The 20450-nt window shown below is 44.0% G+C and overlaps 2 protein-coding genes across 7 annotated transcripts in view; both read left to right on the forward strand.

The window, feature by feature from the left end:
• The window catches only part of sp6 (Sp6 transcription factor), a 64134-nt gene that overhangs the window by 33649 nt on the left and 10035 nt on the right, over positions 1-20450 (forward strand). The gene's annotated exons all lie outside the window — the stretch shown is intronic.
• The window catches only part of LOC125139423 (integrin alpha-L-like), a 43983-nt gene that overhangs the window by 22460 nt on the left and 1073 nt on the right, over positions 1-20450 (forward strand). Inside the window, exons 8-25 of one of the 6 annotated variants that reach the window (XM_047803428.1) lie at positions 27-169; positions 598-744; positions 5951-6148; positions 7254-7384; positions 7675-7838; positions 8729-8892; positions 9533-9649; positions 9811-9878; positions 10061-10202; positions 10545-10646; positions 11173-11252; positions 11365-11445; positions 15332-15410; positions 16161-16271; positions 16392-16430; positions 19940-20062; positions 20172-20273; positions 20391-20420. In XM_047803428.1, coding sequence (XP_047659384.1) covers positions 27-169; positions 598-744; positions 5951-6148; positions 7254-7384; positions 7675-7838; positions 8729-8892; positions 9533-9649; positions 9811-9878; positions 10061-10202; positions 10545-10646; positions 11173-11252; positions 11365-11445; positions 15332-15410; positions 16161-16271; positions 16392-16430; positions 19940-20062; positions 20172-20273; positions 20391-20420 — 2021 coding nt within the window. Of the gene's footprint in view, positions 1-26; positions 170-597; positions 745-5950; positions 6149-7253; positions 7385-7674; positions 7839-8728; positions 8893-9532; positions 9650-9810; positions 9879-10060; positions 10203-10544; positions 10647-11172; positions 11253-11364; positions 11446-11926; positions 14104-15331; positions 15411-16160; positions 16272-16391; positions 16431-18183; positions 18250-19939; positions 20063-20171; positions 20274-20390; positions 20421-20450 lie in introns of those variants that run through there. The other 5 variants (XM_047803429.1, XR_007138481.1, XR_007138480.1 and 2 more) reach the window with 5 other exon arrangements.

Consider the following 20450-nt stretch of genomic DNA (forward strand, 5'->3'; position numbering starts at 1 on the left):
GTGTGTGTGTGTGTTTGCGTGCTCAGGTTACGCTGTGGTGGTTGGACAGAGAGACAGCGTTTCTCTTGTGTTCTCTGGAGCACCAAGATCTAATCACAGGGGTCAGGTGACTCTGTTTAAAAAGATGTCTAATGAGTGGGTGGCTTTGAGGAACATTTCTGGTGAACAAGTAAGAACAGCATCAGTATTTTTACATTATTCATATTTACATTTCAACATGCTTTTGGGGAACTAAAGAGCTCTGGTGTGTTTGTCGCTTTCCTAAATGAGAAGTACACAGAACTGAATGAGTTTGAGGTTTCTTTCTGACTCAACTGAAGAACCTATTGGCTGGACCTGATCTGTTCAGATTGTAGTATAACGTTTAGATTTTTATCTAAAAATATGAGCTTATTCAATGATATGGTGCAAGGACTCACTGGTTCATGGTCATAAACACCATAATTCTGATAAAGACCTCAGACATGCACCACAACTAAACAGTAGACCTAAGATAACCTGACATGAACCTCACACAGCTACATGGCAGGTTCTCTGTGGTAATAAAAACACAGTACAGGAGAACATGTGATACATTATTGAATGTTGGCTCTGCAGATCGGCTCTTATTTCGGAGGATCGTTGTGTTTGTTAGACCTGGATTCAGACAACAACACTGACTTCCTTGTGGTTGGAGCCCCACTGTATTATAATCATCATCCACAGTTAGAGGGACGGGTTTACATCTACAATCTCACACAGAAGGTAAATACACACAGACACACACGTGTCAGTAACTGTGTGTTACTGAAGCAGTATAATCCCATGAGACCTCAGCACATTGTACACGTTGGTTTATCGACTTATTATCAAATCCTCCAGTTTATTTAGACAATTAAAAATATACTGTTTATGTATTTAATGAAATTACAAAAATTAAGCTTCACATTAGTTCAGGCAGGCCTCGGAGTCAAGTGTAGCTACTAATTAGCCGTTTCCGGCGCGCCCAATCCGATACGACTTCCTTAAATCCCGACGCTTTAAATTCCCCTCGCTCGAGCTGCTCTCGCGCACCGCAGCTGCATTTCTAATCAGCAACACCACTCCCAGCTCGCATGCTCATACTACCTACTAGCAGCGCTCTCACTACTCATCATATCTGATCCAAGCTCCGAAGAAGATCTGCGCCTTGCAGAACATCCCCAGGGCCTTAAGGTTCGCAAAAGCCCACAACTGGCCATTCAAACATCTCTTCCGATTACTGAATGGCCCATCGAGAAAATCCTCACAACCTTGTATGGCCGAAATATTCAGGCGCCACTCGGAATCAGCCATGACCAACTTTTCCAATTTTTCCTAGAAAACATCCCCGAACTGACTCCGACTCAATCCACTTCTACTTCCAGCCCAAAAAAGGCCAGCACAAAAAGGAAACACTGCTCACGTGCTAACAACCCACAAGCCACAAAGAAAAGGACTGATCTTCCCGACCTCACCTCACCAATCCAAGATGATCCCGTAATGCCAGCCCTCCAGAACATTCTTCTGTCCCTCTCTAATCTGGATTCCAGGATCCAAGCCCTGGAAAACCAACCCTCATCCTTCCCCAACGCGGCCTCTTCGTCACAGAATCCCGCCCCGCCAGTCCCGCACGCTCTGGCTCTTTCTACCCCAGCAAACTTGGGTCCATATCTCCTCCCACATGGGACCCTTGCAACATCCATCCCAGTACCTGCTGCCGGCGCACCTTTCTTCCCACCTGCTGCTGCCATCTCTCCCCATCTGCGCACCCAATTACAGGTAATGACATTAATCTCATTAAAATCCTGCTGTGCTCAGAGGTTCAGGATAAACGCATGGTCGACTGTGGGGACGTCTCAGTACTCTTAAAAGATAACAACCTTAGGCTGTCCAACTGTCTAACTATGCCCGAGTTCAACATTGCCTTCGGCGTTTTCAGAGACACCGAAAACGATTTTCAGATTTGCGAAACTTGGGAACGTGGGGCCGAACTTGACACCTTTTTAGGCATAATTTCGGACCTCGCTATGACCTATGGCGGGACCCTTTTTTACGAATACCACAAATCTTTCTCAGCCAAATCAGCCACGTTTATCCATAGGTTCAACTAAAGACTGGACTGGTCAGCAGTGGACCTAGCTCTCATCAGCAGACACTTTACCGGCCATCGCGCGCTGTCCTGCTCCCTATGCAGCACTTTCATTTACATTTACATTTGCATTTACAGCATTTGGCAGACGCCCTTATCCATAGCGACGTACATAAGTACTTAAATCTCTATCATTGAATACATTAATGCTGGTTCACTAGGTTACATACTTAAGATACCATGAGTTTAAAACATTTGTTCAAAGTTACAATGAAAAACTGTCAAAGGTTTTTTTTTGTTTGTTTTTTTAATGCAAAAGATAAGGAAAGAAGTGCTAGTTGAAATGTTTCCTGAATAAGTAGGTCTTCAACTGCCGCTTGAAAATAGCCAGTGACTCAGCTGTCCGGACCTCTAGGGGAAGTTCATTCCACCACCTTGGTGCCAGAACAGAGAAGAGTCTTGTAGTATACTTGCCTCTTACCCTGAGAGATGGTGGAACCAGTCGAGCAGTGCTGGTAGATCGGAGGTTGTGGGGTGCAGTGCGAGGAATGATGAGGGCTTTGAGGTAAGAGGGAGCTGGTCCATTTTTGGCTTTGTAGGCCAGCATCAGAGTTTTGAATTGGATGCGTGCAGCTACCGGAAGCCAGTGGAGGGATCGCAGCAGCGGGGGGGTATGTGAGAACTTTGGCAGGTTGAAAACAAGCCGGGCAGCTGCATTTTGGATCATTTGCAGAGGACGGATTGCGTCCATATGTAGACCTGCCAGCAGTGTGTTACAGTAATCCAGTCTAGAAATGACAAGAGACTGAACAAGTACCTGAGCAGTCTGTGTGGACAAAAATGGCCAAATCCTTCTAATGTTGTAGAGAAGAAACCGACATGAGCGAGTCACATTAGCAACATGAGAGGAAAAGGACAGTTGATTGTCAATGGTTACCCCAAGGATGCGAGCTGTGGCTGAAGGGGAGATCAGATCGTTGTGCAAGGATATAGCAAGATCATGACCTGGGGATGAATCACCTGGGATGAACAGCAGTTCAGTTTTGCTAGGATTGAGCTTTAACTGATGAGCAGTCATCCATGATGAAATTTCTGCCAGACATGCTGAGATCCGGTCAGAAGCTGTGGCATCTGAGGGTGGGAAAGAGAAGATAGTTGTGTATCATCAGCATAGCAGTAGTAAGAGAACCCATGTGATGAAATAACTTCCCCAAGAGAGTGAGTATACAGGGAGAATAGAAGAGGACCAAGTACTGAGCCCTGTGGGACGCCAGTGGAGAGTCTGCGTGGAGCAGATGTCACTCCCCTCCATGTTACCTGATGTGAGCGTCCTTCCAGGTAGGAGGCAAACCATTCCCAAGCTGATCCGCAAATCCCAATACTCTTGAGGGTGGATAAGAGAGTCTTGTGGTTGACCGTATCAAACGCTGCTGAAAGGTCAAGGAGGATAAGGACGGATGACAGTGTGGCTGATCTAGCAGTATGTAGCTTCTCAGAGACATCCAAAAGGGCTGTCTCTGTAGAGTGAGCTGCTTTAAAGAAAGACTTGGAGGATCTTGGAGGTTGTTCTGTGAGAGATAGACAGACAGTTGATTATAGACAATGCGTTCAAGAATTTTTGAAAGAAATGAGAGAAGTGATACCGGTCTGTAGTTAATGATGTCTGATGGATCTTTAGGATGGGAATAACCCTTGCTCTCTTGAAAGTAGTTGGTACCTGACCAGATGCTATGGATCTATTGACGATAGTGGAAATGAAGGGCAAGAGGTCTTGTGAGATGGTCTGGAGCATAGTGGTAGGGAGTGTATACAATGGGCAGGTGGTAGGATTGCAGGACTGGATGAGTTGTAAAATCTCTTCTGCTGCCACAGTTGAGAAATGTGACAATGAAGGTGTAGGGGAATGCATACTCTGAGATGTAAGTGCAGTCGGGGCTGAAGTGAAGGTCCGGCAGATTTCCTCAATCTCCTGGTAGAAAGAAGCAAAGTCTTCTGCAGTCAGGGAGGATGAAGAAGGTGGAGCCGGGGGGTTGAGCAGAGAAGAGGTGATGTTGTGGAATTTCCGTGGGTCATGTGAGGAAGCTTCAAGCTTTTCCTTGTAGAAGGATGTCTTGGCAGAAGTCACATCTGAGGAGAACTTGACAAGAAGTGTTCTGTAAAAATCAAGATCTGCATCAAGTTGTGATTTCTTCCACTTTCTCTCTGATGATCTTAGCTCTCTTCGATTGTTGTGCAGCTCATCTGAAAGCCAAGGAGCAGAACAAGAAGTTTTCTTGGGTTTAGTGAACATAGGGCAGAGGAAGTCCATAGTTGAGGAAAGAGATGAGAGGAAAGTATCTGTGGCTGAGTCCAAGGGTAGTGAGGAAAAATACTCAGTATCAGGAAGGGAAGAAAGAGTGCCAGAAGCTACAGATGAAGGGGAGACAGAGTGGAGGTTGCGGCGGGTAAGAGTGAGGATGTGAGAGGTAGTTTTAGGTAAGATAGGTAGAGTGATGGTGAAGGATACCAGGTGATGATCAGAGACGTGGAGTGGGGTAGCAGTCACGTCTGTAGCTGGAGAAGGATGGGTGAAAACCAGGTCCAGGACATTGCCTCCTTTCACACACACCCCTTCTCTATGTCCAAGATCCACTAAACATACTAGTGCAGCAGACCTCTTACCCAAAGCCAGCAAAGAAGAACAGGTCAAACCCGTGATCCATACTCCTATGTGTTATAATTTCAATGAAAATGTGTGCAGGTTTCCCAATTGTAAATATATTCATGCTTGCAGCTATTGTGGGGACGGGCATCCAAAGTCCGTATGTCCCAGGAGGATGAGCGCTCCCTCCATAAAGACAAAATAAAGCCATCGCCTGTCAACGTTCCCGAACTTGACAAACCCATGATGAAGCATCCAAATCGATGTTTTGTTCATTTCTTGACTACCGGACTCGTTCACGGTTTTACAGCTGGTTTACCCCCTTCATTCTTACATCTGTAACAATCTTTAGTCCGCCCTCACGGAACCCGAAGTAGTCGAAAGTCTTCTGGCTAGAGAGGTAGATAAGGATACGTGATCGGCCCCTTCGACAGTTCCCCATTCCCAGTCTTTAGGATTAACCCTCTAGGCATAGCGACTAGGAAGTATTCTAAAAAAAAAAAAAAAAACGCTAATCATAGACTCATCAGCCCCTCATAACAACCCTCACGTTCCTAGTATTAACAGCTTGATCCCCTATCCCTAACTTTTCCCTGTTCTATGCTTCGGTCGACAACACTATCCTATTCATCAAAATAGCCGGCCAAGTGGCATGGCTGGGCAAAGCTGATGTCCTAGATGCTTTTAAAATCATGCCGCTCCATCCGTCACAATGGCACCTGTTCGGAGTTCAATGCCGCCAAAAAATATACTACGCTGTCAGACTCACATTCGGCTGCCGCAGCAGCCCACTGTACTGCGCCGTCAGACTCACATTCGGCTGCTGCAGCAGCCCTCGCATCTTCAATAGCTTATCAGAAGCTCTCTGCTGGATTCTCCTATATAATTGCAAGCTGCCATTCGTCCTTCACCTATTAGACGATTTTCTCGTCGTAGAACTCCGCAATACATGCTTCGGCTCCCAGGTTGACGCTTCCCCTGACCTCCGACTAGCCGGAGGTATAGCGCAACGCATCAGTTATATTGGGGGAACTCTTTGGTATATGATTGGTTTTGGGGTCTCTTCAATTATCCAGCCTCCGCTCTCCCTGCTCCATCCATGCATGCGCATGGAAGGAGCATGGGAAAATTAGCCCAGAACAGAACCATACCGCCAACACTAACTGTATGCATATCGCTCAATAAAGCTTTTTCTTGACAAAGTGTGTCTGTGTGTGTAGCTCGATATGGAGAAGGTGTTGGAGGTGTTTGGATCACCTCAGGGTCGGTTTGGGATGACTCTAGCTGCTTTAGCAGATCTGAATGGAGACCAGAAGCAGGATTTAGCTGTTGGAGCTCCACTGGAAGATAATCACAGAGGAGCCATTTACATTTATCTCGGCGACCCTGAACATGGCATCCGCAGGCAGTACAGCCAGGTATATCTCTAAACATCTGCACCCAGTACAGCCAGGTACATTTCTAAACATCTGCACCAGTACAGCAAGGTACATCTCTAAACATCTGCACCCAATACAGCCAGATACATCTCTAAACATCTGCCCCAGTACAGCCAGATACATCTCTAAACATCTGCACCCAGTACAGCCAGGTACATCTCTAAACATCTGCCCCAGTACAGCCAGATACATCTCTAAACATCTGCACCCAGTACAGCCAGGTACATCTCTAAACATCTGCCCCAGTACAGCCAGATACATCTCTAAACATCTGCCCCAGTACAGCCAGATACATCTCTAAACATCTGCACCCAGTACAGCCAGGTACATCTCTAAACATCTGCACCCAGTACAGCCAGGTACATCTCTAAACATCTGCTCCAGTACAGCCAGGTACATCTCTAAACATCTGCCGCAGTACAGCCAGGTACATCTCTAAACATTTGCACCCAGTACAGCCAGGTACTGTACAACTCCAAACATCTGCCCCAGTACAGATAGATACGTCCCTATACATCTGCACCCAGTACAGCCAGGTACATCTCTAAACATCTCCCCCATGACAGCCAGGTACATCTCTAAACATCCGCACCCAGTACAGCCAGGTACATCTCTAAACATCTGCTCCAGTACAGCCAGGTACATCTCTAAACATCTGCCGCAGTAGAGCCAGGTACGTCTCTAAACATTTGCACCCAGTACAGCCGAGTACTGTACAACTCCAAACATCTGCCCCAGTACAGCCAGGTTCATCTCTAAACATTTGCACACAGTATAGCCAGGTACATCTCTAAACATCTGCCCCAGTACAGTCAGGTACAGTACATCTCTAAACATCTGCCCCAGCACAGCCAGGTACATCTCTAAACATCTGCCCCAGTACAGCTAGGTACATCTCTAAACATCTGAACCCAGTACAGCCAGGTACATCTCTAAACATCTGCCCCAGCACAGCCAGGTACATCTCTAAAAATCTGCACCCAGTACAGCCAGGTACAGTACATCTCTAAACATCTGCACCCAGTACAGCCAGGTACATCTCTAAACATCTGCCCCGGTACAGTCTGTGTGTGTGTGTCTGTAGAAAATTGTGGCAAGCTCTCTCTCTATGAAGCTTCGACATTTCGGTCTGGCGATTGACGGTGTGATGGACATGGGACAGGACGGTCTGACGGACATTGCTGTTGGAGCAAAAGGAACCGTTTTACTCTTGAAGTATGAATTCCTTCCAGAGTAATTAAATATACAGACAGTTCTATATTAAAGTTTCGTGTAGTGAGGACATGAACTTGAGAGTTACACACGTAGTGTGCAGGTCATCAGTGATCCTGACCTTGAACTTAAGTGATATTCTTGCTTGCTATTGGTCAGAAACAGGAGCAGTGTTACGTGTCAGTCACAGGTGTGAAATATATACAGGTGATTTTCTCTTAATCAGCTGCATAATGCAACTAACACGTTAATGTAGCTTTTGGAATAACTGAAGCTATTTGATGTTGTCTCAGATCTCGGCCGGTTGTGTCCGTCTCAGCGAAGTTCAGTTTCTCTCCATCTGAAATAAACCTCACTCACTTCGACTGCCTCAACAACCTGGAAAATCCCACTGACAAAAATAAAGTCATCACCCTGAACACCTGCTTTATTATGACTGAGAACACCAACAGCAAAGGTATGTTCACCATGGAACACAGGTACCCATGGTAACACAAACACACAACATACACACAATATACACACAACATACACACAATATACACACAGCATAAACACAATATATACACAATATACACACAGCATAAACACAATATACACACAGCATAAACACAACATACACACAATATACACACAACATACACACAATATACACACAACATACACACAATATACAAAGAGCCATAAACACAATATACACACAACATACACACAGTATGTTTAGACGTCCTTACAACAGGAAACATCCAAAGGCTCCCTCTGGTGGTGAGGTAAATGTAGGGATGCTTGCTTTGTTTCATACAGTATACACACAACATACACTGAATGTAAACACAATATACAAACAACATACACACATTATACACACATTATACACACAATATACACACAGCAGGTTTAGGGTTCCCCTAAAACAGATTCGCACAGAACTTGATAATCTTTTTTTTATTTTATTTTCATGGGCTATATGGAGCAGCATACAGGACATTCTGTAAGAAAAAATGGTAGAAATATAGTTTTATTTTGAAACACAGTAATGTTTAATTTAGAAACTAGAGCAAACTGCTGATGCGAAAATTAACAGTGCATAATCTTTAAAATCTGTAAAATGTTAATGACATTGTTCCATCAGCGGGGTTACAAGGTTCCACCATAATGCCATGAAAGATGTTATTTAAAACTGTGCATTTAAGGTAAAAAAGAGAGAAATTAAAAGATGCGAGTAAAAAGTATTTTGATTACATCACTACTATACCTACAACATACCTTAACGTTCCAGCACAGGTGAAGCACACCTAAGTCACTGCTATGATAGCGGTCACTATACCTCTCCTCTCTTACTCTCAGGGGCAGTGAGTAATCTGAACATATCATGGGTGCTCATTGCTGATGCTGTGAGACAGGACAGTCGGGCATTTTTCAATAAGGAAGATAAGACGTCCAGGAATCTAACAAAGTCCATGATGCTGGGCTTGAACATGTCCTGTTCCAGTGACGAGGTCTATATGCAAGTATGTAACATACTGAATCATCATTTCCAACAATGAAGGGGTAAAAGTTGGTGAAGTTACAGACTTAAGCACTATTCGGACGGGATTAGTTTTACGTGGGGACGTGGGGTAAAGTTATTACCAGAGCTTCTCTGTGATTTTTGTCCCGTCCGAATGTGCCATCTCGGTAATCATTATGGACAATGTCAGATTACGGCGACTTTTACCTTCTGTACAAAGGTCCGGAAAAATGACATCAGGTAATACTAATCCCGTTCGAATAGACCCGCTGTAAATATGTACGGTAAAATTCTGTCATTTCCTTTTTAAAAGTAGTTTTTGGCGCGTTTTACAAGCATGGAGGCGCTTGAAACAGGAAGCAACGTCATACGCACATGACAACAAGGAGGTTACTGTGGTGCGTAAAGCGAGTTACCCCTCCCACTTCTGCTAGTTTTACTGAGATGTCTTGTCCCGTGCGAATTGGCCAATTAATATTACAGACTTCCTGAGGTAAAATTGCATTACTCCACGTCCCCACGTAAAACTAGTCCCGTCCGAATAGTTCTTATGAGTTATACCTGTGTTAGGAACATTTTATATCACTAATGTTTATTTGTTTCTTGTCATAATGTAAGAAAGCCATGTGTCTGTGTTTCAGAGGTGTGTAAAGGACACGATGTCTCCTGTATTGTTCAGACTCAACTTCAAACAGTCTGATCCTCAGAAGTCCACTTCCATCCTGAACATTGACAGCAAGACCACAGCTTTTGTAGAGGTGAGTCACACCTCTGTCATGAGGAAGATGATTGGCTAAATTAGTCTGTGAGGCTTAAGTATTTTATTTTACCTATGTTTAGTTTATTTAGTATGAGCTTTATTAAAGTGTAATAATTTACACAGATTTCTGATATGAACATGTGTGTGTGTGTGTTACAGGTTCCCTTTCAGATAAACTGCAACAACAAAAGTTGTGTATCAGACTTACTGATGGACTTTAACTTCCTGTAAGACGAAAATTATTTCATTTTCTGCTAAAAGTGGTTTGTGTGTTGGTACTGAAATGTGTGTCATTTTAAGTTTGGGTCCTAAAACTGCCACCTCACATTATCCCTTCTAGTCATTTCTCGGTGGTTTTGTGTGTTTTTTTTGTGTGTGTGTGTGTGTGTGTGTGTGTGTGTGTGTTTAGGGACAGCACATTGCTGGTGGTGGACCAAGCATCTTTTATCATCCGTGTGACTTTAACGAATAAAGGAGATGACTCCTTCAACACCAGTTTGGTTCTGCTCTACCCTCCTGGATTATCTCTCTCAATGTTCAAGACCATTAAGGTTTTTACTCAAATGTTATTTATCATTATATTAATCAAACTCATTAAAATATCTGACTGTTGTCTTGTTCTGACTGACTCTGATTGTGTCTCTGACTCTCTGACTGACTCTGATTGTGTCTCTGACTCTGTGATTGTGACTGACTGATACTCTAACTTTGTGATTTTGACTCTGTTTTTGACTCATATTGTGACTCTGTCTGTGATTGTGACTCTGTCTCTCTGACTGTCTCTGATTGGGACTCTGTCTCTCTGTCTGTCTCTGATTGGGACTCTGTCTCTGATTGTGACTATGTCTCTCTGACTGTCTCTGATTGTGACTCAGATTGTGTTTGATCCACAGCCACACAGAAGGGTTCTGAGCAGTTGTGGAGATCGTGATGAAGGAGCTCTAAATAAAACCACCTGCAGTATCAGTTTACCGGTGTATCCCAGAAACATGAATGTAAGGGCAACATACACACTCACACAGCACCACACAACACACACACTACAGTACACAATACACACTCACACAGCACCACACAACACACACACTACAGTACACAATACACACTCACACAGCACCACACAACACACACACTACAGTACACAATACACACCCAGGCAACACCACACAACACACACACTACAGTACACAATACACACCCAGGCAACACCACACAACACACACACTACAGTACACAATACACACCCAGGCAGCACCACACAACACACACACTACAGTACACAATACACACCCAGGCAGCACCACACAACACACACATTACAGTACACAATACACACCCAGGCAGCACCACACAACACACACACTACAGTACACAATACACACCCAGGCAGCACCACACAACACACACACTACAGTACACACTACATACCCACGCAGCACCACACAACACACACACTACAGTACACACTACACACACTGTAAAACACATTCACTGTGACTGATAAAGCAATGTGTGTTGTAGGCCGAGTTTGAGGGTATATTCCGCATCTCTCGCTTTTACAACTGGAAAGAGAGCATGCAGATGACACTTGTGATCAGCAGGTAAATACACAGACACAGACACACACAGACACACACACACACACACACACACACACACACACACAATACACGCAGAACTGTGTTAGTGTATCAATCTGTTTGTGTGTTACAGCGATAACAATGGAAATACAAGTAAGTCCACAGTGATGAAAACTCTGCCTGTTCAGTTCAGTGTAAACGTGGCCATCAGCATGTGAGTAATCACCACACACACACACACACACACACACACACACACACACACACACACATGCACACAAGTGTGTCAAGTTAAGAAGCTTTTATTGTCATTACACCATATATAGCTGTTACAGTACACAGTGACATGAGACAACATTTCTCCAGGATTGTAGTGCTACATAAAACAAAGACAGAGCTATAAGGACTTATATTAGTTAGTCTTAGATACATAAAGTGCAACTGGAGGCCAAAAAACAGTGCAAACAAACAATACAAGACTTTACACAAAAGACTTTACACAGAAGACACTACACAAAAACCAACTAGTGTACATACTTCATGTTCAATCAATATTAGATTAGACTAGATCGCCAGGCTGGAACTGCGCATCCTTCCGTCGAGCATTATAGTATCTGGCATGTCTAGATTGTTGTGCTGACACTCTATGCTTTACCTCCTCTGCCATGATGGTTTGCCTTTCAATCATGTTGTAGGCGGCTTGGTCGGGTGAAGGTGGCTTATGGATAAGCCGTTCCAGTGGACCTTGTGACTGCCGGCCAATCATGAGCTCTGCTGGTGTTTTGGCGGTGGTCTCTTGATGGGCCGTATTAAGGGCGAAGTGGAACTCAGGTAACTCTGGTCCCAGTTTTGGTGGTATATTCCAACATAGGAGACAATCATTGTTTTTAATGCCTTACAGTGTTCTGAGAGGACACAGGAGGTGAATTGAGGGCCTCGATCTGATACCAGATATTTGGGAACCCCCCAACGGGTAAATATTTCTTTCCTTAGGATTTTGGTTAATTTCTGGGTTTTATCATCTCTAAGGGGAAACATCTCTACCCACTTAGTGAAATACTCCATTATTACCAGGAGGTAGGTGTTCTGTTTCTTGCTCCCTGGGTAGGGCCCCATTAAATCCATCCCCAGCATGTGGCCTGGTTCTTGGGCCTTGGTGCTTTGCAGAAAGCCGCTGGGTTTTGAGTTTTCTGGCTTGTATTTCTGACACATCTCACAGAACTTGACGTACTGCCAGATGTCTTTCCAGACAGAAGGCCACCAAGCTACCTCCAACAGCCTTAGCAGAGTTTTCAGCCTACGCAGGTGTCCTCCTAGAGGGTTGTCGTGGAAGTAATGTAGGAAACCTGGTACTAATGATTGAGGGACCACTAACTGGAACTTCTCCCCCTGGTTCTTCAAAGGAATCTGGCAGTATAACACCCCCTTTCTGTCTTTGCTATCTGCTTGCAGATGTGTGATGTTACTGTCCCTGCTTTGTGCTGTAGCTATTTCGTCCAGGGTGTGAGGGATGTCGGATGTATACTTGGGAGGTGACACAACTAGACAGGGTACCTCTTTAGCCTTTTCAGGTAGGTAAGCTCTGGACAATGCATCAGGCCCTAGGTTAAGACAGCCCTTCCTGTGGTGTACCTGGAAGCAGAATTATTGTAGGTGGAGCGTCCAGCGGGTCAGTCATGAGGATGTTTTGGGGCAATTGAAGGCCCAAGACAGAGCTGCATGAACTGTAAAAATGTTGAACTGCCTTACTTCCAGGTGATTCCAGACTTCCATTTTTCCACGGCATTTTTACCGTTACCGGTACCAGAAAAATGGGGTTGAGTGATGGAGACACCTGCCAGGTTTTTGGAGGAAGAGCAATCAGTCGGGCTGTTGCTGCTTCTTTCCTTCCCATTCTGCCCCACTTTCTGCCAGTAGTCTTTTGCCCCAAGGCAATCCTTCTCAACCATGGACCCAACCTTCACCAGCTGTTCTTGCCCCAAGGCAATCCTTCTCCACCATGGACCCAACCTTCACCAGCTGTTCCAGGGTGGTCACTGTTCCCCTCAGGCAGCCAGCAACTCTTGGGTTGTTAAGTATCTAACTCATCCTCTGTGATGTCTAGCTTCCACTTGAGGCAGAGGGCTCTGTAGTCATAAGCAAAGTCTCTCAGGCATTGTCGGGGTTGCTGTACCAGTGACCGGAGTTTGTCTTCCACCTCCGTGAGGTAGTCATCTGGTAGGAATGCCACCATAAAAGCCTCTTTGAAATACTGCCAGTCCGTGATTTTATTTTTCAGCCTTCCACCGGCTAAAATCAGATCCTCTCAATACAGTGCTCAGAGTACCAATTAGTTCCACACTGGGGAGTGGTCTGATGTCCAGGTAGTTTTCACATTGCTCGATAACGTTTAGGACATCAGCCATTTCACAGGCATCCCCAAATTTGTGGGAATCTCCAGGCAGATGGGAGGACGAGCACAGAAGGATGATATATTGGCTGCTGCCGGAGGGGTAAGCTCACTAGAGGGTTGCGTGGCAGTAGGAGTAATAACGCTGTAGGTGGTATTGGTAGGCTTGGGTGGAGGCACTTTAGCTCTGGTCGCTGGCACCGGTGTCATGGGAAGGTGCATGGGTGTAACGGGAGAACTAGCTGGAGTCTAGGCCTGTAGTCTGGTGAGGGAGGGTCCCTCCTTAGAAAACAGTCCGTCACCGCTCTTTCCAGCTTCTCCAGGGACATCTGGAAACCCTCCTGCAACTCTGCTAAGCCAGCATCCACTGCCTCCCTAAAACTGGTTTCCCAATTCAGGAGACTATCAACAGACTGCTTGAAATCGTGATTCACAGATTGTACTTTGAGCTAAGGGCCAATAAATCCACCTTAAGCTGCGCAATATCAGTTTGCATTGTTTGTATCAACCCAACATTCATCAGACAGCTTTCCTCATTATCATCATCAGACTCATCACCATCAGAAATATATATCATATCACTATAACAGTGGGTGGTGTGGTCTGTTCTGAATCCATAGTAAGAATAAATAAATAAATAAATAAACAAACAAATAAATAAATAATAATAATAATAATAATAAACAAAATATTACAAAAAATCAATCAATATTGCGTGTGCACAAATACTGGAATGTACACTGTAACGGTTCACATGTATGAAAAAAAATGCAAAATAAATGGAGCGGGCCCCGTACGGGCCACCACTATATAACGGTCCACATGTATGTCACACCTAAACTGTACACGATTAAATGGGGCACCACTCCCTAATACAGGTATTATACCAGAAAACAGACCGACACACCAATATAAACAAACCAAAGTGTATTTTACAAAATTTATAATTACAAATATATACAAAAACTTACCCAAAAACCCAAAGCGTGAAATGTGTGTGTGTGTGTGTGTGTGTGTGTGTGTGTGTGTGTGTGTGTGTGTGTGTGTGTGTGTGTGTGGTGTCCTTTAAGTCCTCGGTGAGTATAAATGTCCTTATATGGCACAATCTCACCAGATGTATTGATGTGATAGGAAGTCTGGCTTATGGATGGGTGTAATAGTGTCCTCACAGGTGAATAATAAAAAATAAAGGGAGGAATATTCCACAATGAGTCTCTCAACGCCAAACAACACCACAAATAATCCACAGAGAAACCGCGAACACTCCTTACAATATCAGCTGGTGCACCAATCGCCATTAAACTCACCAGCTTGAACGCCGTCGGCCCGCTTCCTTATATGGGTGGAAAACCCGGAAGTGAAGCGATGTCGCAAGATGTCATCGGCGCGGTCGCGAGAGCGGTAAACAGGGCAACACAAATGAAACAGAATATATTACCGGTGTACACAATCAGGTAATGCTTACACTATACAACATTTAGGCATTTAGACATTGTGTCACCTTATGTGGCTCTGCTACAACTCAGTATTATAGCAGCAGATACATGACACACACAAATAAACATACACACACACACACACACACACACACACACACACATACATACACACATTCATATATAGTATCATATACACAATCTTTGACAAGTGTTATGATGACAAACCTTTCTTTCTTTCTTTCTTTCTTTCTTTCTTTCTTTCTTTCTTTCAGTGTTCCTGAGGAATCACTAACATATCTGAACTTCTCCCTGGAAGATAAAGAAATGAAACCTCTCAGTGTTGTGTATAAAGTATGTTTACACACTCACACACACACACACACACACACACACACACACACACACACACACACATTTTTCTATAAACACATACAATTACAGGGTAGTGGGAAATAACACGATTATAACTCATTTCTTCTTATGTGTGTTGCCAAGTAAGCACACACTGATGAACGTATTTCTAATAATTAAAATTAGGTACACTCCTTATTTGTAGTGTGAATTATGAAATATGTCCCCTTCTGGTATCATCTGGAATCCTGAGAGTTTCTGCTGTATATACTGCATCAGTATTTTAATCCTTAAGCCTTAGATAACACTTGACTTCTCACTGGCTCAGTCATGTTTGACATACAGCTCTAATTTCTGTCTCATTAACAACATAACCAAAGTGACATGTTATATTAAATGCAGATCACATCCAGGGTAGATTCATGTATTAATCCAGGTGTAAAGATTAAGATTAGAATACAATGTATGAGAAAACTCAAATATGTCATAAACTGTTCTGCAAGTGTACTCACATGAAGCTCTGCATAACAACACAATATTCTAATGCTACACAATTTACACTGACTTCCTGTGCACTCTCAGATCAATTAAAGCCGTCCATGGCTAAGCTTTTAAGCTCCCTATAATCTTTATTCAACCCTACACATACTCCTTCATGGCCGTGTTGCTAATCTCTATTCTTCAGACGTTTGTGTTTGTTCTATTTTAACTTATAATCTTCTGTTTGTGTGTGTGTGTGTGTGTGTGTAGGTGAGTAATCTGGGACTCAAAGGTCTGCCTGTTGCAGTAAGCTTCTGGATGCCTTCTCAGTCTGGTGTAAACTTGTACGATCTGCACAATTTCTCCATCAGTGTGTCAGAGGTATATATTATTATAATGATAGTACATTAGGCTGATGATGATTATGATGGGCAGAATTCTGTTTACTGTGTGTCTGATTGTTAGCTATAGATTACACTGATAAACTTCATTTTCTTACAGAATGCTACCTACTGTACCAGCATCACTGAAGGACCTGTGGTATGTAATGGTTTATCTACTTCTTGTTGATGTGAATAATTGTTCTTCATGGCACAAGAGCTGAGTCCTGAGTGCCATTATCATTTATATCATTCTGTATAAAAGGAAACTCTCACTGACACACAAACACACACACCTGATTAACAGGGACTAGTGCTGTGGACACGCCACATAAATAAATTTAAATCTATGTAATTGTTGTTATTGTGAGATATTGAAGTCAATGCAAGTTCAGATCATTTATTGAAGAAAACACAATAAAACAATGAAGAATCATTAAGATATTCAAACATGAGCTAGGATAATGAGTCATGGGTCTCATACACTGCTAGCTTTACACTAGCAAGGAAACATTCTAGATTAGGCTGTGTGTAGATTAGGCTGTGTGTAGATTAGGCTGTGTGTAGACCGGCGAACCAGGATCTCGACATGGCTTTGCTCTCCTCGGTTAAAAACAGCGGTTCGTCGGGGCTTGCGTGAGGGTGAAGGCCCAGATACTGGGAAACGGAAAAGAAATGGCAGAAATCGGTATTAGTGCAAGCGATTGGGTTAGGGTTAGGATTGCCGGACTTTGAGTGCTTTAGAAAAATATCATCGAGGGTGATATCAGACACCGTGAGGTCATGGGTGGCGTCGAATGTATTGTTGCATGTCGTGAACTTACCCACCCTAAGGAAAACATAAAAGCACACAGAAATACCGCTTCCAGGAGAAGATCCTGAAAAGGGCTAAAGCACCCCTGTCTCAGTTTAGTAACCAGTTTTTTGACGAGAGGGAGGTTGAGAGGAAGTCCTAGATGGATAACCCAGCAGACTGCAGACAGGTGGGTCCAAGCATCTTAGGTGGAATTCGATGCCTGCGACTTGGCTTTTAATGGAGGAGGGTTGCATTTTATGAGCTTTGGAGAATATGTATGATATAGCGCTCACGAAAGTGATGTAAACAGCAAAACGGGGTTGAAAAGATAGCGCTAAGTTGGCAAAGTGAAATCATGCAGAGTCGTAGGCCTTTTAAAATTGATTTGGCTATACTTGATCCGACGTACTGCGAAGCTGCAGAAAGGTAGGATTGCAGAGTGGAGCTTAGTCGAGGATGGTCGGGGCAAATGCTTGGCAAGGCAGGCCTGAAGGAGAGGTATCTGGGCTTTTCACTCTCAGCTGAGCGGATGGCAGCAAATATACGACAGCATGTTGCTGTAGTAAGTTGAAAAGCTGTCCCTCATTCGGCTAGTGCGGGATCGGATGCTGGAGAGACGACTTCCTGAGGGCGCAGAGAGAGCAGTCTTTGTGACGGGCAGCTGGAGTCATTGATGATCCTCCGGCTTTCCTTATACAGCGCCTGGTGCAGATGTCCTGGAGGGAGGGAAGCTCACCTCCGACAATGTGGTCGGCGGTTCGCACAACCCTTCCAGAGCTTTACGGTTGCCAGCGTGCTGTTTCAGAACCAGGCAGTGGTGCAGCCCGTCAGGATGCACTTTATAGAGCAGGTGTAGAATGTTCTGGTGATGCGAGGGCTCATTCCTATCTTCCTCAGCCGTCTTGGGAAGAAGAGGTGTTGATGTGCCTTCTTCAGCACTGCGTCAGTATGTAGGTCAAGGTGAGATCCTCGCTGATGTAGACACAGGGAACTTAGAAGCTGCTCCTCGCTCCACAGGTGTCCTGTTGATTGTGGTGGGTTTATGTCTCTGCTCTGTCTCCTGAAGCTCCTTTTGGTGACTTTTTTTTTCATTATTATTTTTTATTCATTTATTTAGGACATCTGCAAGTCGGCTTTGCTCGTCCATGCCACTTTTCGACTGTTTTAATGAATGGTAGCACATCGACCGAAGCATAAAACGGGAAAATTGGGGAGAGGAATGAGGTAACCTATCATGATGTAGCATAACATGACGTAACATACGTAGCCTAACATGTTGTAACTTAACAGAACTTAGCGTAACATAACGTGAAAGTGACGTGACATACGGCTAAGTATGGGACCCATACTCAGAATTAGCTCGCTGCATTTAACCCATCCAAAGTGAGCATAGCCTAGCAAGGCATGGCATAACCTAGCGTGACATGACATGGCCTAGCAAGGCATAGCGTAACCAGGCATAACATAACGGGACATGGCGTAGCATAGCATAACCTAGCGTAGCAAGGCATATCGAGGCATAGCATTACCTAGCAAGGCAAGCATTGTATGGCATGACCCATCGTGACAAGTATGGCAAAACATAGCATAACATGGCATAGCGTGACATAGCATGATGTAGATTGACACCACGAGGCATACCATAGCCTAGCATGACATAGCATGCCTAGCATAAAATAGCATAGCCTAGCATGACGTGGCATAACAGCGTAACATAAAGTGACGTAACCTAGAATGCACATTATAGCATAGCATAGCGAAGCATAGCACAACGTGGTGTGGCACAACAGACTGTACAGCACGCCAGACCGAAGGTCGCTTCCGGCTCAAAAACACGCCATTAAAACACAAACAAGTGCGCTGTATCGATTAACCGTAAGATTAAAGCATATTCAAACTTTCCATTCGGCTCAGTTTTCCGGTGGTAATCACAACCGCTAATAGTTCCATATCGCGAACAAGAAGTGAGACACTTTACGGTTTAGACTCTGAAGAGCCACCGAGTTTAAATCACAGCAGCAGCGAAGCGCCGTTTAAATCGCAGCAGCAGAGAAGCGCCGTTTAAATCACAGTGGCAGCGACGTTTGAATCGCCGTGGCAGCGAAGCACCGTTTAGATCACAGCAACAGTGAAGCCGCTTGGATCGCAGCAGCGGTGATGCGTAGGAGCGCTCTGAGGCGAGGATTTAAAGGAGGAAAATTACGGAAGTCATGCGCCTTGTGGATAGGCCTGAGTGATGGAACCCATAGATTGATGACCCAAACTTTTCCAGGTTACTGAGTTTGACCAGACAGACAAAAAACCTTTGGTTGTTCCAAACTTCTTCTATTTCACAAAGCTAAATGTGCTCCTGTGAACAATGAAAGCTGTAAAAATGGTTTATACTTTGATCACAGAGGCCTACAGAGACATCCTTGGACATGGTGTGGTCATTAGTTTGACATGCTCTATGAACCTTATATAATCTAACTTGAATTTGCCCCTGGTGGGAGTCCACGGTAGTTCTAGAGATATCTCTAAAGAATCACCTCAGTCAGAATGCACCTTAGCTCAGTGTGGAAAGCCTTTAGCCAAGGATCTGAATCTTAAGGAGAGAACAGAGTCTTGAGAGCCATGTTTTATCCTGATGGAGTAACGTGTGTACATTGATCTGTAAAACCACATGAATTATTTATATTTCCTGTATTTACTCTGTGAAGGTTTATGACTGTGATGAGACGGTTCACTAAATTATAAACATTGATCAGAGATAACTGAACATCACTGCACAGGAACAGGACTTCTACATGACTGTCATGTTTCCAACTCTTCTGTTTAACATGTTTGGTTACTATGGCATTACTCACTCAGTGTTGTTATGGGATGTCCTGCAGGAGTGTCCAGGTGAGAGCTGTGTATTGTTCAAGTGTGCTCCTTTCTTATTGGATCCTGTTTCTGATGTCCGGTTTAATTGGAGCACTCTCGTCTCCTTCCCTAATAAACAAAATTATACAGGGGTAATAACAAACACACGTACATATACACACACACCTACACACACACACACACACACATGAATATACTCACAAACTGAGCTCTGTCTGTCTTTATCCTGTTCCTCTGTAGAATTGGCTTTTCAGTGAGTTTAAGGAAGAGGACGAATTTTCTGTTTCTGCTCAGCTGGACTTTGATAAAAAGCTGTATCGTCTGGTTTCCAGTGGCAGAGAAGTGAGAACAGAAACTCTCTCTCACACACACACACACACACACACACACACACACACACACACACTTGTGTTTATCTTATTTCTGTATTTCTAACTGCCAGATGTTTTACTTTTACAGAATGACACCATCATATTTCACCACACTATGGTATGTTTCCTGTCTCAGATTATGGTGTTT

Source organism: Tachysurus fulvidraco, chromosome 18 (genome assembly GCF_022655615.1).
Source record: "Tachysurus fulvidraco isolate hzauxx_2018 chromosome 18, HZAU_PFXX_2.0, whole genome shotgun sequence".
NCBI classification, from domain to species: Eukaryota; Metazoa; Chordata; class Actinopteri; order Siluriformes; family Bagridae; genus Tachysurus; species Tachysurus fulvidraco.